General features: G+C 43.6%; 1 protein-coding gene across 1 annotated transcript in view; it reads left to right on the plus strand.

The window, feature by feature from the left end:
- Positions 1–27,588, plus strand: part of LOC133641176 (protein Daple-like) — a 166,237-nt gene that overhangs the window by 15,269 nt on the left and 123,380 nt on the right. The window contains exons 2-3 of the mRNA XM_062035108.1: positions 1,523–1,635; positions 20,686–20,794. Coding sequence (XP_061891092.1) covers positions 1,523–1,635; positions 20,686–20,794 — 222 coding nt within the window. The remainder of the gene's footprint in view (positions 1–1,522; positions 1,636–20,685; positions 20,795–27,588) is intronic.

Genomic DNA, 27,588 nt, shown 5'->3' on the forward strand with positions numbered 1-27,588 from the left:
TGTAGACACAGAATCATCATACTGCTGTGATTATATGCATCAAGTGTTCATTCAAGGCTAAATATCCACATATATATGGTGTATCGAGACATGGACTAAACATATCCACATATATATGGTGTGTGGTGACATGGACTAAACATATCCACATATATATGGTGTATGGTGACATGGACTAAACATATCCACATATATATGGTGTATGGTGACATGGACTAAACATATCCACATATATATGGTGTATGGTGACATGGACTAAACATATCCACATATATATGGTGTATGGTGACATGGACTAAACATATCCACATATATATGGTGTATGGTGACATGGACTAAACATATCCACATATATATGGTGTATGGTGACATGGACTAAACATATCCACATATATATGGTGTATGGTGACATGGACTAAACATATCCACATATATATGGTGTATGGTGACATGGACTAAACATATCCACATATATATGGTGTATGGTGACATGGACTAAACATATCCACATATATATGGTGTATGGTGACATGGACTAAACATATCCACATATATATGGTGTATGGTGACATGGACTAAACATATCCACATATATATGGTGTATGGTGACATGGACTAAACATATCCACATATATATGGTGTATGGTGACATGGACTAAACATATCCACATATATATGGTGTATGGTGACATGGACTAAACATATCCACATATATATGGTGTATGGTGACATGGACTAAACATATCCACATATATATGGTGTATGGTGACATGGACTAAACATATCCACATATATATGGTGTATCGTGACATGGACTAAACATATCCACATATTAATAAAAGGCTCAGCTCTAGATAGAGTTCTAAAAAAGTTATGACAGACCACCTCAAAAAAACCGGAATGGAATTGTACAGTTTTTTACTGAATGCGACACCCAAAATGTACATGAAAATAAAGAAAGTGGGATTTACAATATTAACTATGAACAATAAAAGAGTGAATATTAACAACATATTTGACTTCTCAGAGCAGCTCCTCCATAGTTGTGTATCTTTTACAATCAAGCAACAATGTAAGAACCAGCAAAATATGAATGCAAAGTGTAATAAACATCTACAATATGATATATTATGAAGTAAAAATGTGTTCCTGACACATGTGTTTGGGGCTGGCTGCTCTGCTTAGTTCCTGTGATGTACATTACAGTAATAACTCCTACAACACTCAAAAGTGCAGATTTCAACCATTGAAATACTTTCTAGAGTTCACATTTAAAAACATCATAACGGCAAATACACTTTTCATGTTAAAGCTGTAAAAAAGGTATAAACAAATGATGTAGAACATCCAGCAGGCCAGATTAAAAATGTTAACGCGGGTCCTATTTTGCCAGGTCTGGTCTACAATATTGACTTACGGGGAAATGTAAAAAGTGAACTAGGTTTCCAACACTTGCCTTCACCAAAGATTAGTGGTAATGATTGTGCACCCTCATGTGTTCACCTTGACATTGTGTCTTTAGGTGCGGACTTTAGGGCCGCTGGGGTCATGTGACCAAGTGGGCTGCGAGGAGCGTGTCAACATCTTCATCGAGCTGGTGGATGGAGTCTTCTTGCACAACATCATGACACACATGTAGGTGATGCTCTCTCTCTCTCTCTCTCTCTCTCTCTCTCTCTCTCTCTCTCTCTCTCTCTCTCTCTCTCTCTCTCTCTCTCTCTCTCTCTCTCTCTCTCTCTCTCTCTCTCTCTCTCTCTCTCTCTCTCTCTCTCTCTCTCTCTCTCTCTCTCTCTCTCTCTCTCTCTCCGTGTCTGTCTGTGTGTGTGTGTGTGTGTGTGTGTCTTTGTGTGTGTGTGTGTCTTGTGTGTGTGTGTGTGTGTGTGTGCATATCTTGTGCTCTTGCGTGTGTCGATGTGAGGATGGAGGATGTAGTGTGTGACCACATCCTGACTGACAGTTTCAGGTTGTCAGCATCACTGCCAGCTTCTGCTCTTGAAAGTCTTACTTTTGCCCTCCTACTAATCAGTTGTTACTGAGGTTCAATCAAAGTAACTAACTAACAACAACTACTAATCAGTTGTTACTGAGGTTCAATCAAAGTAACTAACTAACAACAACTACTAATCAGTTGTTACTGAGGTTCAATCAAAGTAACTAACTAACAACAACTACTAATCAGTTGTTACTGAGGTTCAATCAAAGTAACTAACTAACAACAACTACTAATCAGTTGTTACTGAGGTTCAATCAAAGTAACTAACTAACAACAACTACTAATCAGTTGTTACTGAGGTTCAATCAAAGTAACTAACTAACAACAACTACTAATCAGTTGTTACTGAGGTTGTGTAGTGGATTGTCCGAAGCTTAAGCAGGCAACAAAAGTAGTTTAGTACAACACATTTATTTACCCATTATCAGAAGTGCAGGTTGAATTGAGTTGTCCGTGCAGACAGACCACATGTTACTCCAGAGCACACAAGACACACACAAGCCAAAATCACTGTCGAGTTTTGGTCTTCTGCCATTTTTTATATGTCTCTTGTGCGTCACTGTTTTTTATCTCGTGCGTCACTGTTTTTATCTAGTGCATCATGATTGTTTTGTTTTGGTTTGTCTGTTCCAAAACAACCTTGTATCTCTTAGTCATATTTGGAAAATGTAAACATTCTGTAGACAGGTTGGCATAACTCCATATTCACCTTTGTCCCACAACTGGTCCATTCAATGGCACAAAATAGAAGAGAATTGAACATGAGCAGACATTCTTAATAGACAAGAAGTATAGGTCAAAAGGTCAGAAATTCTACGACATACCCTCCTTCCAGGGTCCTAAGACCCTGGACCAAAACAATTTCTGATGTAGACCACTAAGTTAAATCTCTACCGCAGATAGAGGCAAAAACCTCAATGTTTTTATACGAGGCAAAAATTCCGTCTATGACCCTCCTTCAGAGCGATCGCTGTTACCAGCCTGCAGTAAAACCATCTCACAGAACACAATTAGTGGCCTACCCTTTGATTTAGTAAAGGAATAACAAATACTTTGATCATGAACATCATTGAACATAAATAGATGAATGTATATAGACTTATGACTGTAAGACATTTGCAAAAATATTTTTTCCGGCATTTGCAATGAATGTAGTTACCAATATTGTTAATTATCAATTGATTTTGAACACACAACTGAATTTCGTATGAGTCCATGTTCGATTAGTGCTCGTATAGATGGCTCGGTGGTGCCTCAGGCTGGTGGCCTGCCGACACCTCGTTGGGCTTTCGGCTGCCTTGGTGAAGAAAGAGATCCACTCAAACAGTCTGTCTCTGTCTCTTCTTGGGGTGTGGTTCAGTCCATTAGGCAGACTGTTTAATGGCATGTCCATGCTGGCCGAAATTGGGGAAAAGCTGAGAAAAAGTATGAGCTGTGGGGGCCTTGGGGAAGGCTGGGGCAGAGTATGGGGTGTGGGGCTTTGGTCCAGGCCCTCGGCTTGCTTCAGGCCTCCTCGCTGCTTCGGCACTCCCGACACTTCTTTCCACAGCTGCTGGAGTCCCGGTGGACACATTGGCTGGCAATTCCTTGTCGTTCTCGTCATCGCTGGCAAGGTGTTGTCCCTCCTCTCGGTTCCCTCCAGTCAGGTGTTGGTCCTGGATCGGCTTTGACCGTGCCCCTCTTAGCGAGTGCAAGGGAATCTGGAGTGGCTGCTTTCATCCTCAAATCTGCACAGAGGAACTGGCACACAAATTCTACATTTTGCAAACTTACCATTTTGGTCTCATGGTCTTTCCACCTTCCTAGGAAGCTGCTGGTCCTGAGAAGTGCTGATCTTGTGACTGAAGACGATAACCTGTTTTCTTAAAATAGGTGCCGTTGTTTGACCTAATCTTTTTTTTGGGGGGAAACCATGTCGGGATATTAGATCATTCACAAAACATTTAATTACTGAATTGGCACCCTCCTTTGAGGTTGGGGTTGCTTTCGCCAACCACTGCAATTGTCAATCTAAATCATTACGTTCCTTTATCCTTGATTGATCATATCCATTAAATAAAACCTCAACACGCTCAAACTTGACCCAATCCAAACTCACCTCCCCCCTCTGTCCCTCTCACAGGGACAGTGTTAGTCGTAGTAATAGTAATAGTAATAGTAGTATTAGTAGTTTTCAGAAACATCCAAGAAAAAGAAAAGGCAGCTGATAGTCAAGTGCAGCAAGAACAGAGGCGGAGGACAGGTCATGTTTGAGGTCAATGTTCGCTTTTGCAATAGTACTTTGATATTTTACAACACCTAGTGAATTATTGTGGCCTGAATAATTCACTAAATAGTTGTATTTAATTTAGTCTATCTATGATGGGACAATGCACAGAAACATTAAGTTCAGAAACAGATGTGTTCTGTACTAGATTATATCTAAATAGCTACTTTCCATCTGTAGTCCCTGGCTACCTAAATTAAAGGGATCCACAAATCAAGCACTAAAATTATGACACTAATTAATCATAATAAATATATACATTCATAATAATCAATAATTAATCAAAAAATAATCATACTGTAGCATTTAATCAAATTTAGGAAAGTCATAAAATGCCCCTTGATGGACACATTCTTAATATATCAGAACCATCCACACCTTATTGAGATCATCACACAAAGACAATACATGCTCTTGTTCACATCTGTCATCATTCGCAACAACAACCAAGATTTTAACAGCCATACCTCACAATTTACAACAAAAATGCTCTCATGGATAAATATAATACTCATTAAATTGATGTGTCAACATAATGCCCCTCTTAGTGACCGTGTGAGCAGCCTTGATTGCTCCAAAGCCACTTTTTAATTTCAAATGTTCTATTCCTTTTGTTATAACGTGGAGAAGGCTAATTGGTCTGTACATGTTCTGGTCTTCTTTATTTCCTGCTTTATGGATTTAATCATAGTAGCAGTTTCTCCACGTGGTAGGGAAAGTGTTTTCCGTTTAATTTATTTATCAATTGTTGTTATACGAGCAATAATACAATCCTTATACGTTTTTAGGAAGATAGTGTCCAACCCATTTATATATCTCTAGATCGTGCGTCTGATAATGCAGTGAAGATTTTGTTTAACTTTGTTTCATTTGTTAGTCCTAAAATTAGTCCATATGAATAAATGACAATTATTTGCACTGATTTTCAAGGACTTTTTATTCAGGGTTTGTACAGACTAGATGAATTGTTCATTAAAATGATTACTTATGTCCAGACTGTCTGCGATAGTAGCGCCATTTAATATCAATTAAATTTGATTGATATTTAATGTAATAGTGTTGTTTGTACATGGTTTTCCATAACTGTCTAATGTTCCCTTTTACAGCTTTGATTAATTCTAAATGAAAGTCAGCCTTAGACTTCCGCATAAACATTGTAACTTTGTTCCTCAATACTTTTAAAACATACGATCTGTATTTAGACCTGTTATAATTCCTCTTATGAGAGCTGAGTCCCGATGTCTTATTAGAATCCAAATTGTTTTATTAATCCAATGGTATTTTTATTTTAGCACTCTTCTTTCTGGTTTTGTATTAGTGTATTTACAGATGTTCTCTTTGATTTTTGTCATCCAATTGTAATTCTAGTAGGGCTGCTTATCCTTTGTATCATATAGAAGCCGTTTATAATATCCTTAAGTTTCTTTCTACGTGTTATATTTAACCAGTCCAGATTAACGTCCCCCATGACGTTACTTCTTTCATACTATGCTGTTTGAGGATGTCTGAAAATGAATCAAGAAAAATGTCTTTAGCTGTGGTCGGTCGGTATATTACAATTACCTTGAAATACATTTCTGAGGAAAATGTGATTTTAATTTTAACATACTCAAATTGATCTACTTTTAATGTTTTCCCTTTCATAAATCATAATTCCTCCCCCCTTTGTCACTCGATCTGTTTTTTCTGTAATGTACCCCGGGACATTAATTAGAACAAAAGGTGTTGTGGGTTCTTACAACTATAATATCGCACAGTCACAATCACCAGCACAGTTAAAAACAAATTCAAATGACTGGAATTCGCTCGCAGCGCCAAAGAGGGGGAGTACTGGGCTTCCCTGCTTAGGCTGCTGCCTCCGCGATCCAACCTCTTGATAAGCGGAAGAAGATAATTATATGGATGGATCATTCACTCATATGTTTTCTGTACATAAACTTTGTCTACTTTCTCACAAGCACATACATTTTAGACAATTTCCCAACTTTTACAGATAGCGGGGCTGTGAGAAAAAGCGTGAAGGGAGGTTGCGAGAGGTGGGGGGGGGGAATTAAACCAGATAAGAAACCAGGTGCTACACAAAAGTTATTAAATTACGCATATATCTAAATGTACCAACATAAACTGACTCACTCAATACACACACATTTCAGCATTCATCATTATACACACACATTTATAAATTACAATACCACCCCATGTCCGGACAAATATAAACAACTAATGCACGCGTGCTTTTGTGGAATCGGCCGTCTCATATCACAAAAACCAGGTTCCATCATTGCTCATACAACGGCGATTAACCCGTTTCATTGGAGCAGCACCTGCGTTATCCTCCCTGACCAACACGGATAACTGGCCTCTAAGGCGCCATAGGACCACTAGGAATCACCCAACAATCCTACAGACATCGTGTCTGGTCAGTCCATACAGTTTCACCAAAGCTCTACCATATGGAGCCCGAGACGCCACCTGTCTATTCTGCAGCCATTAAACAGATTCGTGACAACTTGGCTCAGTTGATCTCCTTTACCGGAGTCACTGAATGGTCACCTAATATGAGGCTTTTTTACACGCTGAGTCACATGGACTAGGGACCGCTGCAGTTTCCACATAGACAGGTGTCTCGCACTTTCACAGACTTCATAAATTTGTATGGGCCAAATGTCACACCAGTTAGCAAACCCTGCCTTAAATTTAGCTGTTTCCAACTCTGGCTAATTCTGATGCACTTGCAGAAAGAAGCATCCTCTGCCAACAACGACAGAGGATGAAGAGGTTAAAAGAAATTTTTCGTCTCACATTGTCTATGCTTCAAAAACACTCCAAACTACCAAAATTCTATTAACAATTCCGATATAGCTAAAAACAAGAAATCACAAGTTTTCAACAAAAACACAGACAAATCATCACCTATAAAACAACTCAATCCAACCATAATTTACCCCATTCCAGGTTGTTTTTGGAGAACCTGACTAAACCTATCTTTTATCAAAAACAGGTTCAGCAATTAGTCTTATCGATCCGGCTCTCTCCAGGCAGAAAATGTTTACACTTTAAAGCAAACTGCTTACCTTGTGATGCGCGCGTGCAACACACTGTCTGCCTGACAGAGAGAGCGGGAGCGGCTGTCGACCTGTAGCTTCTGGGCCATCCTGTTCGTGACGCCAATTTGTGTAGTGGATTGTCCGAAGCTTAAGCAGGCAACAAAAGTAGTTTAGTACAACACATTTATTTACCCATTATCAGAAGTGCAGGTTGAATTGAGTTGGCCGTGCAGACAGACCACATGTTACTCCAGAGCACACAAGACACACACAAGCCAAAATCACTGTCGAGTTCCGGTCTTCTGCCATTTTTTATGTCTCTTGTGCGTCACTGTTTTTTATCTCGTGCGTCACTGTTTTTATCTAGTGCGTCATGATTGTTTTGTTTTGGTTTGTCTGTTCCAAAACAACCTTGTATCTCTTAGTCATATTTGGAAAATCTAAACATTCTGTAGACAGGTTGGCATAACTCCATATTCACCTTTGTCCCACAACTGGTCCATTCAATGGCACAAAATAGAAGAGAATTGAAAATGAGCGGACATTCTTAATAGACAAGAAATATAGGTCAAAAGGTCAGAAATTCTACGACATTGAATCAAAGTAACTAACTAACAACAACTACTAATCAGTTGTTACTGAGGTTCAATCAAAGTAACTAACTAACAACAACTACTAATCAGTTGCTTCCGAGGTTCAATCAAAGTAACTAACTAACAACAACTACTAATCAGTTGTTACTGAGGGTCAATCAAAGTAACTAACTAACAACAACTACTAATCAGTTGTTACTGAGGTTCAATCAAAGTAACTAACTAACAACAACTACTAATCAGTTGTTACTGAGGTTCAATCAAAGTAACTAACTAACAACAACTACTAATCAGTTGTTACTGAGGTTCAATCAAAGTAACTAACTAACAACAACTACTAATCAGTTGTTACTGAGGTTCAATCAAAGTAACTAACTAACAACAACTACTAATCAGTTGTTACTGAGGTTCAATCAAAGTAACTAACTAACAACAACTACTAATCAGTTGTTACTGAGGTTCAATCAAAGTAACTAACTAACAACAACTACTAATCAGTTGCTTCCGAGGTTCAATCAATGTAACTAACTAAGAACAACTACTAATCAGTTGCTTCTGAGGTTCAATCAAAGTAACTAACTAACTAACAACAACTACTAATCAGTTGCTTCCGAGGTTCAATCAAAGTAACTAACTAACAACAACTACTAATCAGTTGCTTCTGAGGTTCAATCAAAGTAACTAACTAACTAACAACAACTACTAATCAGTTGCTTCCGAAGTTCAATCAAAGTAACTAACTAACAACAACTACTAATCAGTTGCTTCTGAGGTTCAATCAAAGTAACTAACTAACAACTACTAATCAGTTGTTACTGAGGTTCAATCAAAGTAACTAACTAACAACAACTACTAATCAGTTGTTACTGAGGTTCAATCAAAGTAACTAACTAACAACAACTACTAATCAGTTGCTTCCGAGGTTCAATCAAAGTGACTAACTAACAACAAAGTTGTGTAGAAAATAGCTTTTTGTCGGCATTTTAAAGGAAAAGACCATTTAAGTGGACAAAAGTATAAGTTATTTGCATTTTAGTATCAGCCTAATGAGCAGCACAATTCACTTTAAAATGCTATGATGTATCAATCAATCAATCAATCAATCAATGTTTATTTATATAGCCCTAAATCACTAGTGTCTCAAAAGGCTGCACAAGCCACAACGACATCCTCGGTATAGAGCCCACATACGAGCAAGGAAAACTCACCCCAGTGGGACGTCAATGTGAATGACTATGAGAAACCTTGGAGAGGACCGCATATGTGGGTAACCCCCCCCCCCCCCCCCCTCTAGGGGAGACCGAAAGCAATGGATGTGGAGTGGGTCTGACATAATATTGTGAAAGTCCAACACATCAGCGAAAGTCCAGTCCATAGTGGGACCAGCAGGAACCATCCCGAGTGGAGACGGGTCAGCAGCGTAGAGATGTCCCCATCCGATGGACAGGCTAGCGGTCCACCCCGGGTTGGGAGCAGAGTAGAAAAGAAAAGAAAAGAAACGGCAGATCAACTGGTCTAAAAAGGGAGTCTATTTAAAGGCTAGAGTATACAAATGAGTTTTAAGATGAGACTTAAATGCTTCTACTGAGGTAGCATCTCTAACTTTTACCGGGAGGGCATTCCATAGTATTGGAGCCCGAATAGAAAACGCTCTATAGCCCCCAGACTTTTTTTGGGCTCTGGGAATCACTAATAAGCCGGAGTTCTTTGAACGCAGATTTCTTGCCGGGACATATGGTACAATACAATCGGCAAGATAGGCAGGAGCTTGACCGTGTAGTATTTTATACGTAAGTAGTAAAACCTTAAAGTCGCATCTTAGGTGCACAGGAAGCCAGTGCAAGTGAGCCAGTATAGGTATATATATATATATATGTACATAAAGGTATATACAGTATAGGCGTAATATGATCAAACTTTCTTGTTTTTGTCAAAAGTCTAGCAGTCGCATTTTGTACCAACTGTAATCTTTTAATGCTAGACATAGGGAGGCCCGAAAATAAAACGTTACAGTAATCGAGACGAGACGTAACGAACACATGAATAATGATCTCAGCGTCGCTAGTGGACAAAATGGAACGAATTTTAGCGATATTACGGAGATGAAAGAAGGCCGTTTTAGTAACACTCTTAATGTGTGACTCAAACGAGAGAGTTGTTTTAGTAACACTCTTAATGTGTGACTCAAACGAGAGAGTTGTTTTAGTAACACTCTTAATGTGTGACTCAAACAAGAGAGTTGTTTTAGTAACACTCTTAATGTGTGACTCAAAGGAGAGAGTTGTTTTAGTAACACTCTTAATGTGTGACTCAAACGAGAGAGTTGTTTTAGTAACACTCTTAATGTGTGACTCAAAGGAGAGAGTTGTTTTAGTAACACTCTTAATGTGTGACTCAAACGAGAGAGTTGTTTTAGTAACACTCTTAATGTGTGACTCAAACGAGAGAGTTGTTTTAGTAACACTCTTAATGTGTGACTCAAACGAGAGATTTGTTTTAGTAACACTCTTAATGTGTGACTCAAACGAGAGAGTTGTTTTAGTAACACTCTTAATGTGTGACTCAAACGAGAGAGTTGTTTTAGTAACACTCTTAATGTGTGACTCAAACGAGAGAGTTGTTTTAGTAACACTCTTAATGTGTGACTCAAACGAGAGAGTTGTTTTAGTAACACTCTTAATGTGTGACTCAAACGAGAGAGTTGTTTTAGTAACACTCTTAATGTGTGACTCAAACGAGAGAGTTGTTTTAGTAACACTCTTAATGTGTGACTCAAATGAGAGAGTTGTTTTAGTAACACTCTTAATGTGTGACTCAAACCAGAGTTGTTTTAGTAACACTCTTAATGTGTGACTCAAACGAGAGAGTTGTTTTAGTAACACTCTTAATTTGTGACTCAAACGAGAGAGTTGTTTTAGTAACACTCTTAATGTGTGACTCAAACGAGAGAGTTGTTTTAGTAACACTCTTAATGTGTGACTCAAACGAGAGAGTTGTTTTAGTAACACTCTTAATGTGTGACTCAAAGGAGAGAGTTGTTTTAGTAACACTCTTAATGTGTGACTCAAACGAGAGAGTTGTTTTAGTAACACTCTTAATGTGTGACTCAAAGGAGAGAGTTGTTTTAGTAACACTCTTAATGTGTGACTCAAACGAGAGAGTTGTTTTAGTAACACTCTTAATGTGTGACTCAAAGGAGAGAGTTGTTTTAGTAACACTCTTAATGTGCGACTCAAACGAGAGAGTTGTTTTAGTAACACTCTTAATGTGTGACTCAAACGAGAGAGTTGGGTGGAAGATAATACTCAGATTCTTTACAGAGTCTCCTTGTTTAATTGTTTGGTTGTCAAATGTTAAGGTGGTATTATTAAATAGATGTCGGTGTCGAGCAGGACCGATAATCAGCATTTCCGTTTTCTTAGCGTTGAGTTGCAAAAAGTTAGCGGACATCCATTGTTTAATGTCATTAAGACACGCCTCCAGCTGACTACAGTCCGGCGTGTTGGTCAGCTTTAGGGGCATGTAGAGTTGAGTGTCATCAGCATAACAGTGAAAGCTAACACGTATGATGTCACCTAGCGGCAGCATGTAAATACTAAAGAGTGCAGGGCCAAGAACCGAACCCTGGGGAACTCCGCACGTTACCTTGACATAGTCCGAGGTCACATTGTTATGGGAGACGCACTGCATCCTGTCAGTAAGATAAGAGTTAAACCAAGACAAGGCTAAGTCTGACATACCAATATGTGTTTTGATACGCTCTAATCAAATATTATGATGGACGCTATGGAAAGCGGTGCTAAGATGAAGAAGCAGCAACATAGATGACGCATCAGAATCCATCGTTAGCAATAGATCATTAGTCATTTTTGCGAGGGCTGTTGTTACAATATGATACTGCTATGATGTAGATACATGTTACAATATGATACTGCTATGATGTAGATACATGTTACAATATGATACTGCTATGATGTAGATACATGTTACAATAAAGACAATAATGACATGTTTTGTAGTCCCCTTTATCTAGAAAAGTATCAAAGTATCGAAATACATTTTGGTACTGGTACCGGTACCAAAATATTGGTCTCAGGACAACCCTACTCACAATACATTTTAAAACAATGATTCGATGCAGATGGAATCTTTGCATGGTGATCAAAAATTCAATGTATGGTGTGTGAGCTCAGAACAATATCATTGAGTTATTTTCTTAAATAGACACAGACAAACTGTATTAATTATGAACAAATAGTAGAACTAACAACTTCAGTGCAATGCAATCCATAAACTTTAAGAAAATCAAATGTAAACAAAAGCTAGCAGTTTTTTACTGCTCAGTAAAATACAGGCTTTGCATCCAGTAGAAGAGTTACAACACCACAATAACACAAGTGCAGATACAATTCAGTATCTAAACAGCAGCTTTATGCTAGAAGCTCAAATAGTTTTCAGAGTGCCATTCTGCTGATTACTGAGCAGATACAGTAGCTCTTTATCTTTAGCACAATGAAGTGTAGCAGACTGGAAGTCTTTCCAATCAGGGTCCTTGTCTTGCCACTTGGTAACTAGCTCCCACATCACCATCTCCACCTTGTCTTGCCACTTGGTAACTAGCTCCCACATCACCATCTCCACCTTGTCTTGCCACTTGGTAACTAGCTCCCACATCACCATCTCCACCTTGTCTTGCCACTTGGTAACTAGCTCCCACATCACCATCTCCACCTTGTCTTGCCACTTGGTAACTAGCTCCCACATCACCATATCCACCTTGTCTTGCCACTTGGTAACTAGCTCCCACATCACCATCTCCACCTTGTCTTGCCACTTGGTAACTAGCATCCCTAGCTCCCACATCACCATCTCCACCTTGTCTTGCCACTTGGTAACTAGCTCCCACATCACCATCTCCACCTTGTCTTGCCACTTGGTAACTAGCTCCCACATCACCATCTCCACCTTGTCTTGCCACTTGGTAACTAGCTCCCACATCACCATCTCCACCTTGTCTTGCCACTTGGTAACTAGCTCCCACATCACCATCTCCACCTTGTCTTGCCACTTGGTAACTAGCTCCCACATCACCATCTCCACCTTGTCTTGCCACTTGGTAACTAGCATCCCTAGCTCCCACATCACCATCTCCACCTTGTCTTGCCACTTGGTAACTAGCTCCCACATCACCATCTCCACCTTGTCTTGCCACTTGGTAACTAGCTCCCACATCACCATCTCCACCTTGTCTTGCCACTTGGTAACTAGCATCCCTAGCTCCCACATCACCATCTCCACCTTGTCTTGCCACTTGGTAACTAGCATCCCTAGCTCCCACATCACCATCTCCACCTTGTCTTGCCACTTGGTAACTAGCATCCCTAGCTCCCACATCACCATCTCCACCTTTTCTTGCCACTTGGTAACTAGCATCCCTAGCTCCCACATCACCATCTCCACCTTGTCTTGCCACTTGGTAACTAGCATCCCTAGCTCCCACATCACCATCTCCACCTTGTCTTGTCACTTGGTAACTAGCTCCCACATCACCATCTCCACCTTGTCTTGCCACTTGGTAACTAGCATCCCTAGCTCCCACATCACCATCTCCACCTTGTCTTGTCACTTGGTAACTAGCTCCCACATCACCATCTCCACCTTGTCTTGCCACTTGGTAACTAGCATCCCTAGCTCCCACATCACCATCTCCACCTTGTCTTGTCACTTGGTAACTAGCTCCCACATCACCATCTCCACCTTGTCACAACAGGTGGGTGCTCAGGTTAGCTAATTCATCACTGCTTTCCAACCTTGACAAATAGCCATACTTTTATCCAATTGACCTTTCTTTTTAAAACATCCAAACATTTAGCACATTTTAGATTTAAGAATGACGGGTGCATTGTTTGTACAACTCTTTGGGTGCTGACTGCCATGTTGCTCTGTATTGTTGTAAGTTACTCTCGTATTACATCACCACAGAAGTCTCGCAAGATTAGAGTGGCTGTTTTTTTAGCAGAGCTCCAATCAACCCATTCATGACTTTCCAACCGGACATGGACCTTTCCAACCGGACATGGACCTTTCCAACCGGACATGGACCTTTCCAACCGGACATGGACCTTTCCAACCGGACATGGACCTTTCCAACCGGACATGGACCTTTCCATATGAGATACAGAATGATCCAGAGGCTCGCCAAAACTATGTTTCCATATCTCTAAAGTTAAAATCAGTTTTCAAATTGGAACGATTAATTTGTACACCCTTAACAATTACAGTATCAATAAATATTTCAGTGATGTACTGAGGGGGCAACTGAAGAGTAGGGGCCTAACAAGTCAGTGATGTACCACCATGCAGCTGAAGAGTAGGGGCCTAACAAGTCAATGATGTACCACCATGCAACTGAAGAGTAGGGGCCTAACAAGTCAATGATGTACCACCATGCAACTGAAGAGTAGGGGCCTAACAAGTCAATGATGTACCACCATGCAACTGAAGAGTAGGGGCCTAACAAGTCAATGATGTACCACCATGCAACTGAAGAGTAGGGGCCTAACAAGTCAATGATGTACCACCATGCAACTGAAGAGTAGGGGCCTAACAAGTCAGTGATGTACCACCATGCAACTGAAGAGTAGGGGCCTAACAAGTCAGTGATGTACCACCATGCAACTGAAGAGTAGGGGCCTAACAAGTCAGTGATGTACCACCATGCAGCTGAAGAGTAGGGGCCTAACAAGTCAATGATGTACCACCATGCAACTGAAGAGTAGGGGCCTAACAAGTCAATGATGTACCACCATGCAACTGAAGAGTAGGGGCCTAACAAGTCAATGATGTAACACCATGCAACTGAAGAGTAGGGGCCTAACAAGTCAATGATGTACCACCATGCAACTGAAGAGTAGGGGCCTAACAAGTCAGTGATGTACCACCATGCAACTGAAGAGTAGGGGCCTAACAAGTCAGTGATGTACCACCATGCAACTGAAGAGTAGAGGCCTAACAAGTCAGTGATGTACCACCATGCAACTGAAGAGTAGGGGCCTAACAAGTCAGTGATGTACCACCATGCAACTGAAGAGTAGGGGCCTAACAAGTCAGTGATGTACCACCATGCAACTGAAGAGTAGGGGCCTAACAAGTCAGTGATGTACCACCATGCAGCTGAAGAGTAGGGGCCTAACAAGTCAATGATGTACCACCATGCAACTGAAGAGTAGGGGCCTAACAAGTCAATGATGTACCACCATGCAACTGAAGAGTAGGGGCCTAACAAGTCAATGATGTACCACCATGCAACTGAAGAGTAGGGGCCTAACAAGTCAATGATGTACCACCATGCAACTGAAGAGTAGGGGCCTAACAAGTCAGTGATGTACCACCATGCAACTGAAGAGTAGGGGCCTAACAAGTCAGTGATGTACCACCATGCAACTGAAGAGTAGGGGCCTAACAAGTCAGTGATGTACCACCATGCAACTGAAGAGTAGGGGCCTAACAAGTCAGTGATGTACCACCATGCAACTGAAGAGTAGGGGCCTAACAAGTCAATGATGTACCACCATGCAACTGAAGAGTAGGGGCCTAACAAGTCAGTGATGTACCACCATGCAACTGAAGAGTAGGGGCCTAACAAGTCAGTGATGTACCACCATGCAACTGAAGAGTAGGGGCCTAACAAGTCAGTGATGTACCACCATGCAACGCACGGAAAGTCAGGACTAAAATCTTCCACTGAATGTGACTGGAAGCCAATGAAGACTGGATCAAACGGGGGTGATATGGACTGTTCTGGTCTAAAGTCTGGCAGCTGAAGTCAACTTGTCAAAGGTTTTCAGATGTAATTTCACCTGCTTGACACAAACATGCTGATTGTAACATCCAATAATCCCAATACAAGCATATCCTGCACAGCTATTTGGGGCCTTAGTCACTTACCAGCTGATGGAGGGGAATGGTTTCAGTTTCTTGAATATTACAAGACTTTGTGTTGGATACAAATGTGTCTGTGTGCAATTAAAGCATGCTGGCCTTGAATAAATCATGACAACTGCAAAATCTCAATCTGACTGAGCAGTGACAACATCTAGGTGGGCCTCTGCCCCCAAACCCACCACATGTTCTGTCTTGTCTAATAACAATAATGCTATTGTTCCCACCCCACACACATGAAGTGAATAGGAAGGAGTGGGTGTGGTAGGGGGTGTCAAAGAAAGTGGGTTAAACGGGGGGAGGCCAGTATAGAGGGGCTGGGAGCATTACTAAAGGAAGGTCATTCCCAAAGTCCATTCAATCTATTATTTGAGTCTACATGAAGCAAGTTCTCCGCACACATCAAGGTTACGTGTTTGGCTTTTATAAGAAGCTCTTTTCAATTTGCTTTCTAACTCATCATTCATTTTTACTGATACATTTTGTCTTGGTGTTGTTTGTTGTAGAAATTGCGCGTGAACGCCAAAGAGCTGAAGTTGAACTGAAAGGCTGCGCAGAAAAAGTGGACCTATGGATTTTGGAGATGTGGAAAAATGTTTGCTTGAAGGTTTTGATGCTGAAATTGGTTTAAAAAACAAAAAAACTGATATTTATTACAATGGGCCGGACAATTTAAAAATCCAGGAAAGCCGAGGATTTTTGCAATGTCGAAAATAGACAACCTAAATGTTTTAGGCCCCTTCTACACTAAGCCTGATAAGGTTATCCAGGGTAAATCCCACCTAACCGTATCCGGGTCCACACACAACAATGCCACCCTTTAAGACCCCTCCCCCCTCCATCCGCCGGCGCAACACAATCTAGTACGCATGCGCGCGCCATAGTCACCTCTGACCTGGAAGTGTATCCTTACTGTGTTTCAGTGTAGACTATTGCCACCTTTCTTTGAACAGTAAACCTTGCTGGCCTCACCATCAGCAGCTGTCAATCACACCTGAGCCATCATACATCTGTCATATCTTTAATGGACGTGTGAAAGTCAACAATGTGATGAAGAACATTTGACAACAACCGGACACTGTGCTTGTAGGCTGAAATTGGCGGTCGTACTTGACGGCAGCAACCACTTCATGGCTTCACAATAGTTACGGAGCACAAAACTGGACGTCGACAAACATTGCGGACAATAACTGACAGCCTGCTTTGCCAGTCCAAATGTATTCGCTATTTTTCCTAGTCTTCCCTTGTCCACGGGAGCCCGCATTCTCGTTGTCTCCCCTTCGACAGATGGAAGAAGTTTTTCACTAAGTAGAATCACAGCTGACCTGGACATTGGAAAGTTCTCTTGCCATTCCTCTGACACAACACAGTCGGTGACAAACATATCCCACCAGGCTGCCGTTCAGCAAGGCCTTATCCAAAACCTCCACTCAACATTGCAATGTGTTGTATCCCAAATAGCTGCAATCGCCCGTTTCGTTCTCCTAAGCCTTAAGAGACTTTAAGACCTAAGGTACTCATGTGTGATTTCCACAAGTGTCTGTACATGTACAAGAAGGAGAAACACGGGCATGTCTGGAAGACTCGCCTCCATCTTTCTAGTGGTTGCCGCCGAGTGACCGAACGGGTTGTTATGAAGCTGGCTGTGGTGCGTTCTTTCTGACGTCACTTCCTGTGTGGGCCGCGGTCTTTCTGGCGTCACTTCCTCTCCAAACTCAGTTTGTAAACGATCAATGAGTCCATACAAAGCTAAGAGCCGGAGATTCAAGAAATACACAGCGCACTTACCCGTGTAAGAAAATGTCTGCGGAAGGGAACCTTAAATGCTGGTTTAGTGTGGCTGACACGGCGCTTAGGCGAAATCATTATTCCTTTAAGGGGTTATCCGGCTCAGTGTAGACATACCCTTGGATGAGGTTAGCATTTTGATGGTTTGAATTGTTTGAGAACTGTGGAAGTTTTAAGAACTCTCAAAATCACAAGGAATTTGTGTTTTGGAATGTGGAAAATTAGGAAAAGTGGGAACTTTGGGCATGTGAAAGATTGTTAGTCCGGACATCCTGTTTGATGGTAGTGGGAATAGTTTGTGAAGTCTGGAAGAAGAGCGAATTCTCAAGCCGGATGACTACCGTGGTATTGGTCTGACCTTTAGTGACAGCAGAGATCTACAACTGCATGATACTGAAATGGATTCAGGGTGCCATTGACCCTCACTGTAGCCCAGATCATGGAGGAGAAGCTCACAGCAGTCCTGTGTTTGACTGACTTCAAAAAAGCTTTTAATTCAATAAACCGAGGCACGATGGTCAGAATCCTCAAGGTTTTCAGGGTCCCTCTTAACCTGTACCGGTCTGCAGAGGGACAGGAGAACCAAGGTGAAGACACCCAGACAGACAAAGAGGATTGTATTCCATATGGAACAACATCACTGCCTTACAAAGTACACTTGCAAAGTACAAAGTACATCACTGCCTTACAAAGTACATTTGCAAAGTACAAAGTACATTTGCAAAGTACAAAGTACATTTGCAAAGCACAAAGTACATTTGCAAAGTACAAAGTACACTTGCAGTTTCTTTCTTATTTCAAAATGATACATTTGTCATACAGTTAAAGTTGAAACTGTTGTGTAGAGAAAACATACGTTTATATTTTGAGACTTTAATGGAATGATGGTCAATGGATTCAGATGAAATTCACCTCAACAATAACCAGGACTGGACTCCCAATTCTAACACCCTGTACAAGAAGGGCCAAAGTGGCCAAGACCTCTTAAGGAGACTAAGGCCCCTCGTGGTGTGTGGGTCACTACTGTTCCCCTTTTCACCCTGTGGTGTTCTATGCCATTGTTTGCTGGGGTGCAGGCAGGAACAGATCTAATAAACTGATTCAGTGCGTGTCTATTGCACTAAATTACCCTATTTTCTGGACTATAAGGCGCACTTAAAATGTTTTTTTCCCCTCAAAACTTGACAGTGCGCCTTATAACCCGGTGCACCTAATGTACGGAATAATTCTGGTTTTGCTTACCGACCTCGAAGCTATTTTATTTGGTACATGGTGTAATGATAAGTGTGACCAGTCAAACATAAGATATACGTGTAGACTGCAATAGGATGGCAATATGACTCAAGTAAACACCAACATTGTATATGTTCCATTGAAAATATAGAACATTACACACATTGCGCTCAAAAATCTATGAAAATGTTTTAGTATGACTTTGGTAAACTATGAAGCCACACCACTTGATGGATTGTACTGTGCTTCAACATAGGAGTATTATTATGCTGTGTGTATAAGGTAAGACATATTACCCGGCGTTTTGTTTCACAATATTATGCTAAACCAACTTTTATTACCTTCTGGTACCTGCTGATCTGTATTTGGGATCTGCATAAATCCCAAGTCCGCCTTTGTAGTCCGTGCCGACACCGTAGTCGATAATCTTCTTCTTTTTCTCTATCTTCTTGTTATGTGACATTCATGTTGCCATTTCTAATATAAAGTAGTGTAAAGTTCTTACTTATATCTGTCAGTAAACTCACCATGAAAGCACTAAAACATACTGGTGTAGTGACTTTACATTATTCACCCAAGGGACTTTACTTATTAGAGAGTTCCGGTGGGACGGTTTATCACGGGACACATTTCGGGTGTTGTTGTTGCACTAGTGAGCCACGGATGAGGAGATGCTGCTCCGTTATTGATTGAAGTAAAGTGTGAATGTCATTAAAACAGTTAGCGCCATCTTTTGACACTTCTTCCACTCCCGTCCTTGCACGCTACACCACTACAACAAAGATGACGCTGTCCAAGTGGAGGCACGTAAATAAGACCGCCCACAAGGAAGTATTCAAAACAAAAACAAAAAAAAAAAATGACTCCTTTAATGCGCCTTATATAAGAAAAAAGATCGTAAATAGACCATTCATTGGCAGTGTGCCTTATAATCCGGTGCGCCCTACGGTCTGGAAAATACGGTAGTCTGATTTCTCAAATAGTTTGGCTCTAAATAAGCATCCTACAACCCATGGAAACACCTTCATCCGATCCTGTTTGGATTCTGAAAAGTGGGACTAACACACCTGAGTCATGCGATTAGGAAGCAGATCTGTGGAGGGGGTGTGTGTAGCCGGAGGGCACCCTCCGTGTCGGGCATGCGCCAGTTTCAACACGCCGGATACAACCCAGGAGCATATACCATTCAATGAAATCATAGCAACATTTGTAATGAAGAGGAAAGAGTTTATTTGCTTCACAAATGAAAAAAACATTATAAAGTGTGTCGATGGTAGAGATTTCTTGAAGAAGGTAACTAAGGAAATGTCAAATGCTTCATTCGGACTCCCGAACAAGATGAAAGGGAATGAAGCAGGTACATTAAAGGTGAATAATCCAATCTCTTCAAACTGATGAACCAAACATCTGTATTCCACACATGGTAGAGTCTCAGTTGGGGTACAAACCGTCTTTTCCTTCGGATTTAAAACTCCTTCCAGCAATCTGGAGCCTTTTGAAGAACGCCCACACATTCAAAAGTTTTCATTCCAAAAAACTCTTCATCGGTCTTTCATTGCAGTAGTAGAGTTGGTAGTAGCGTCATCCAAGATCATGTACTGTCTGCTATTTAACATCCATCTGTGGCAACATTACAGCGGACATCACCTGGAACAAGTTGCAAGGATCCACAGATCCTTGTGTGAGGTCATAGGTCAACTGGAAAAGCAATCACTAATATGCGCTAACAAGAAATAAGATGCATAAAAACTATTGCTGTTGATGTTAAATAAGTGTTAGTGACATCAACCCTAACTGTCTGGGTATGTGTTCTTGTTGCCATAGTGACCCCAGCACCAATAGCCAGAGGCCGAACAAGAATGTGGGAAATGATGTGTCACTTCGCCTTCACAACTTGACCCTTCTCACCAGACACATCAGGACGTACTACCAGGTAGGACCCCCTGCAGGGAGCATCAGTTAGTAGCCACACCAGCGGGTTGTGTCTTTTGTACCAGGTATGGACCCCCTGCAGGGAGCATCAGTTAGTAGCCACACCAGCGGGTTGTGTCTTTTGTACCAGGTATGGACCCCCTGCAGGGAGCATCAGTTAGTAGCCACACCAGCGGGTTGTGTCTTTTGTACCAGGTAGGACCCCCTGCAGGGAGCATCAGTTAGTAGCCACACCAGCGGGTTGTGTCTTTTGTACCAGGTATGGACCCCCTGCAGGGAGCATCAGTTAGTAGCCACACCAGCTGGTTGTGTCTTTTGTAGCAGGTATGGCCCCCCTGCAGGGAGCATCAGTTAGTAGCCACACCAGCGGGTTGTGTCTTTTGTACCAGGTAGGACCCCCTGCAGGGAGCATCAGTTAGTAGCCACACCAGCGGGTTGTGTCTTTTGTACCAGGTAGGACCCCCTGCAGGGAGCATCAGTTAGTAGCCACACCAGCGGGTTGTGTCTTTTGTACCAGGTAGGACCCCCTGCAGGGAGCATCAGTTAGTAGCCACACCAGCGGGTTGTGTCTTTTGTAGCAGGTATGGACCCCCTGCAGGGAGCATCAGTTAGTAGCCACACCAGCTGGTTGTGTCTTTTGTACCAGGTATGGCCCCCCTGCAGGGAGCATCAGTTAGTAGCCACACCAGCGGGTTGTGTCTTTTGTACCAGGTAGGACCCCCTGCAGGGAGCATCAGTTAGTAGCCACACCAGCGGGTTGTGTCTTTTGTACCAGGTAGGACCCCCTGCAGGGAGCATCAGTTAGTAGCCACACCAGCGGGTTGTGTCTTTTGTAGCAGGTATGGCCCCCTGCAGGGAGCATCAGTTAGTAGCCACACCAGCTGGTTGTGTCTTTTGTACCAGGTATGGCCCCCCTGCAGGGAGCATCAGTTAGTAGCCACACCAGCGGGTTGTGTCTTTTGTACCAGGTATGGCCCCCTGCAGGGAGCATCAGTTAGTAGCCACACCAGCTGGTTGTGTCTTTTGTACCAGGTATGGCCCCCCTGCAGGGAGCATCAGTTAGTAGCCACACCAGCGGGTTGTGTCTTTTGTAGCAGGTATGGCCCCCCTGCAGGGAGCATCAGTTAGTAGCCACACCAGCGGGTTGTGTCTTTTGTACCAGGTAGGACCCCCTGCAGGGAGCATCAGTTAGTAGCCACACCAGCGGGTTGTGTCTTTTGTACCAGGTAGGACCCCCTGCAGGGAGCATCAGTTAGTAGCCACACCAGCTGGTTGTGTCTTTTGTACCAGGTATGGACCCCCTGCAGGGAGCATCAGTTAGTAGCCACACCAGCTGGTTGTGTCTTTTGTACCAGGTATGGCCCCCCTGCAGGGAGCATCAGTTAGTAGCCACACCAGCTGGTTGTGTCTTTTGTACCAGGTATGGCCCCCCTGCAGGGAGCATCAGTTAGTAGCCACACCAGCTGGTTGTGTCTTTTGTACCAGGTATGGCCCCCTGCAGGGAGCATCAGTTAGTAGCCACACCAGCTGGTTGTGTCTTTTGTACCAGGTATGGCCCCCCTGCAGGGAGCATCAGTTAGTAGCCACACCAGCTGGTTGTGTCTTTTGTACCAGGTATGGCCCCCCTGCAGGGAGCATCAGTTAGTAGCCACACCAGCTGGTTGTGTCTTTTGTACCAGGTATGGACCCCCTGCAGGGAGCATCAGTTAGTAGCCACACCAGCGGGTTGTGTCTTTTGTACCAGGTATGGACCCCCTGCAGGGAGCATCAGTTAGTAGCCACACCAGCGGGTTGTGTCTTTTGTACCAGGTATGGACCCCCTGCAGGGAGCATCAGTTAGTAGCCACACCAGCGGGTTGTGTCTTTTGTACCAGGTAGGACCCCCTGCAGGGAGCATCAGTTAGTAGCCACACCAGCGGGTTGTGTCTTTTGTACCAGGTATGGACCCCCTGCAGGGAGCATCAGTTAGTAGCCACACCAGCGGGTTGTGTCTTTTGTACCAGGTATGGACCCCCTGCAGGGAGCATCAGTTAGTAGCCACACCAGCGGGTTGTGTCTTTTGTACCAGGTAGGACCCCCTGCAGGGAGCATCAGTTAGTAGCCACACCAGCGGGTTGTGTCTTTTGTACCAGGTATGGACCCCCTGCAGGGAGCATCAGTTAGTAGCCACACCAGCTGGTTGTGTCTTTTGTAGCAGGTATGGCCCCCCTGCAGGGAGCATCAGTTAGTAGCCACACCAGCGGGTTGTGTCTTTTGTACCAGGTAGGACCCCCTGCAGGGAGCATCAGTTAGTAGCCACACCAGCGGGTTGTGTCTTTTGTACCAGGTAGGACCCCCTGCAGGGAGCATCAGTTAGTAGCCACACCAGCGGGTTGTGTCTTTTGTACCAGGTAGGACCCCCTGCAGGGAGCATCAGTTAGTAGCCACACCAGCGGGTTGTGTCTTTTGTAGCAGGTATGGACCCCCTGCAGGGAGCATCAGTTAGTAGCCACACCAGCTGGTTGTGTCTTTTGTACCAGGTATGGCCCCCCTGCAGGGAGCATCAGTTAGTAGCCACACCAGCGGGTTGTGTCTTTTGTACCAGGTAGGACCCCCTGCAGGGAGCATCAGTTAGTAGCCACACCAGCGGGTTGTGTCTTTTGTACCAGGTAGGACCCCCTGCAGGGAGCATCAGTTAGTAGCCACACCAGCGGGTTGTGTCTTTTGTAGCAGGTATGGCCCCCTGCAGGGAGCATCAGTTAGTAGCCACACCAGCTGGTTGTGTCTTTTGTACCAGGTATGGCCCCCCTGCAGGGAGCATCAGTTAGTAGCCACACCAGCGGGTTGTGTCTTTTGTACCAGGTATGGCCCCCTGCAGGGAGCATCAGTTAGTAGCCACACCAGCTGGTTGTGTCTTTTGTACCAGGTATGGCCCCCCTGCAGGGAGCATCAGTTAGTAGCCACACCAGCGGGTTGTGTCTTTTGTAGCAGGTATGGCCCCCCTGCAGGGAGCATCAGTTAGTAGCCACACCAGCGGGTTGTGTCTTTTGTACCAGGTAGGACCCCCTGCAGGGAGCATCAGTTAGTAGCCACACCAGCTGGTTGTGTCTTTTGTACCAGGTATGGACCCCCTGCAGGGAGCATCAGTTAGTAGCCACACCAGCTGGTTGTGTCTTTTGTACCAGGTATGGCCCCCCTGCAGGGAGCATCAGTTAGTAGCCACACCAGCTGGTTGTGTCTTTTGTACCAGGTATGGCCCCCCTGCAGGGAGCATCAGTTAGTAGCCACACCAGCGGGTTGTGTCTTTTGTACCAGGTAGGACCCCCTGCAGGGAGCATCAGTTAGTAGCCACACCAGCGGGTTGTGTCTTTTGTAGCAGGTATGGACCCCCTGCAGGGAGCATCAGTTAGTAGCCACACCAGCTGGTTGTGTCTTTTGTACCAGGTATGGCCCCCCTGCAGGGAGCATCAGTTAGTAGCCACACCAGCGGGTTGTGTCTTTTGTACCAGGTAGGACCCCCTGCAGGGAGCATCAGTTAGTAGCCACACCAGCGGGTTGTGTCTTTTGTACCAGGTAGGACCCCCTGCAGGGAGCATCAGTTAGTAGCCACACCAGCGGGTTGTGTCTTTTGTAGCAGGTATGGCCCCCTGCAGGGAGCATCAGTTAGTAGCCACACCAGCTGGTTGTGTCTTTTGTACCAGGTATGGCCCCCCTGCAGGGAGCATCAGTTAGTAGCCACACCAGCGGGTTGTGTCTTTTGTACCAGGTATGGCCCCCTGCAGGGAGCATCAGTTAGTAGCCACACCAGCTGGTTGTGTCTTTTGTACCAGGTATGGCCCCCCTGCAGGGAGCATCAGTTAGTAGCCACACCAGCGGGTTGTGTCTTTTGTAGCAGGTATGGCCCCCCTGCAGGGAGCATCAGTTAGTAGCCACACCAGCGGGTTGTGTCTTTTGTACCAGGTAGGACCCCCTGCAGGGAGCATCAGTTAGTAGCCACACCAGCTGGTTGTGTCTTTTGTACCAGGTATGGACCCCCTGCAGGGAGCATCAGTTAGTAGCCACACCAGCTGGTTGTGTCTTTTGTACCAGGTATGGCCCCCCTGCAGGGAGCATCAGTTAGTAGCCACACCAGCTGGTTGTGTCTTTTGTACCAGGTATGGCCCCCCTGCAGGGAGCATCAGTTAGTAGCCACACCAGCTGGTTGTGTCTTTTGTACCAGGTATGGCCCCCTGCAGGGAGCATCAGTTAGTAGCCACACCAGCTGGTTGTGTCTTTTGTACCAGGTATGGCCCCCCTGCAGGGAGCATCAGTTAGTAGCCACACCAGCTGGTTGTGTCTTTTGTACCAGGTATGGCCCCCCTGCAGGGAGCATCAGTTAGTAGCCACACCAGCTGGTTGTGTCTTTTGTAGCAGGTATGGCCCCCCTGCAGGGAGCATCAGTTAGTAGCCACACCAGCTGGTTGTGTCGGTGAACGAATTTTTTGAACAAATCATTTTAAGGAACTGATTCTAGTGATTCAGTACAGTCAAAAGAACTCACTAGTGGTGTGTTGCCACTTGCCTATCAATAGTGTTACTTCTTGATGGGAATTTTCTAAGAACTCTGAATCTGTCTTGTCCACATTACATCAAATGTATGGATAACGTACATAAACGTAATTAATTACATTACTCGTTATTAAAAAAATAAAAATAACGGCATTACTAACAGTCATAAAGTAACAACATTTTTCTGAGTACTGGTTATGTGATGTGTGTCTAATAACTAGCAGGTATGCTTCACTTCTCACCTTCTATACACAAATATGTGGGGAACATGTAGACAATGTAATGTATATGCACCACTAAAGTGGGTCATTCTGGGTTAATCTGATGGTTAATCTGTAACCACGGACAAACACACACCACGGAATAAACACACAGCCTTACACTGTAAAATATCACTTTTGTAAAACATGGTTCTTTTAGGATCAACCCATTTGTTTGTGACATGGAAGGAAGTAACCCATAGGTGGGGCCATGTCAGGAAGTAACCCATAGGTGGGGCCATGTCAGGAAGTAACCCATAGGTGGGGCCATGTCAGGAAGTAACCCATAGGTGGGGCCATGTCAGGAAGTAACCCATAGGTGGGGCCATGTCGGGAAGTAACCCATAGGTGGGGCCATGTCGGGAAGTAACCCATAGGTGGGGTATGAGTGGGGCCATGTCAGGAAGTAACCCATAGGGGGGGCCATGTCAGGAAGTAACCCATAGGTGGGGCCATGTCGGGAAGTAACCCATAGGTGGGGCCATGTCAGGAAGTAACCCATAGGTGGGGCCATGTCAGGAAGTAACCCATAGGGGGGGCCATGTCAGGAAGTAACCCATAGGTGGGGCCATGTCGGGAAGTAACCCATAGGTGGGGTATGAGTGGGGCCATGTCAGGAAGTAACCCATAGGTGGGGCCATGTCGGGAAGTAACCCATAGGTGGGGGGCATGTAAGGAGGGGGCCATGTCGGGAAGTAACCCATAGGTGGGATTATATCAGGAAGTAACCCATAGGTGGGTCCATGTCAGGAGAGTCAAGGAGAATGGAAGTGTGGTGTGTTCCTGGGACACAAGGAGAAAGAAATGTATGGTCAGTGATCAGACCAGTTGATGGTAGCCTAAAAAGAGGTGTATGGTTAGTGATCAGACCAGTTGATGGTAGCCTAAAAAGAGGTGTATGGTTAGTGATCGGACCAGTTGATGGTAGCCTAAAAAGAGGTGTATGGTTAGTGATCAGACCAGTTGATGGTAGCCTAAAAAGAGGTGTATGGTTAGTGATCAGAGCAGTTGATGGTAGCCTAAAAAGAGGTGTATGGTTAGTGATCAGACCAGTTGATGGTAGCCTAAAAAGAGGTGTATGGTTAGTGATCGGACCAGTTGATGGTAGCCTAAAAAGAGGTGTATGGTTAGTGATCAGAGCAGTTGATGGTAGCCTAAAAAGAGGTGTATGGTTAGTGATCGGACCAGTTGATGGTAGCCTGAAAAGAGGTGTATGGTTAGTGATCAGAGCAGTTGATGGTAGCCTAAAAAGAGGTGTAAGGTTAGTGATCAGACCAGTTGATGGTAGCCTAAAAAGAGGTGTATGGTTAGTGATCGGACCAGTTGATGGTAGCCTAAAAAGAGGTGTATGGTTAGTGATCAGACCAGTTGATGGTAGCCTAAAAAGAGGTGTATGGTTAGTGATCGGACCAGTTGATGGTAGCCTAAAAAGAGGTGTATGGTTAGTGATCAGACCAGTTGATGGTAGCCTAAAAAGAGGTGTATGGTTAGTGATCGGACCAGTTGATGGTAGCCTAAAAAGAGGTGTATGGTTAGTGATCAGACCAGTTGATGGTAGCCTAAAAAGAGGTGTATGGTTAGTGATCGGACCAGTTGATGGTAGCCTGAAAAGAGGTGTATGGTTAGTGATCAGAGCAGTTGATGGTAGCCTAAAAAGAGGTGTATGGTTAGTGATCGGACCAGTTGATGGTAGCCTAAAAAGAGGTGTATGGTTAGTGATCAGAGCAGTTGATGGTAGCCTAAAAAGAGGTGTAAGGTTAGTGATCAGACCAGTTGATGGTAGCCTGAAAAGAGGTGTATGGTTAGTGATCAGAGCAGTTGATGGTAGCCTAAAAAGAGGTGTATGGTTAGTGATCGGACCAGTTGATGGTAGCCTGAAAAGAGGTGTATGGTTAGTGATCAGAGCAGTTGATGGTAGCCTAAAAAGAGGTGTATGGTTAGTGATCGGACCAGTTGATGGTAGCCTGAAAAGAGGTGTATGGTTAGTGATCAGAGCAGTTGATGGTAG

The sequence above is a fragment of the Entelurus aequoreus genome, linkage group LG23 (genome assembly GCF_033978785.1).
Source record: "Entelurus aequoreus isolate RoL-2023_Sb linkage group LG23, RoL_Eaeq_v1.1, whole genome shotgun sequence".
In the NCBI taxonomy this organism is placed as follows: Eukaryota; Metazoa; Chordata; class Actinopteri; order Syngnathiformes; family Syngnathidae; genus Entelurus; species Entelurus aequoreus.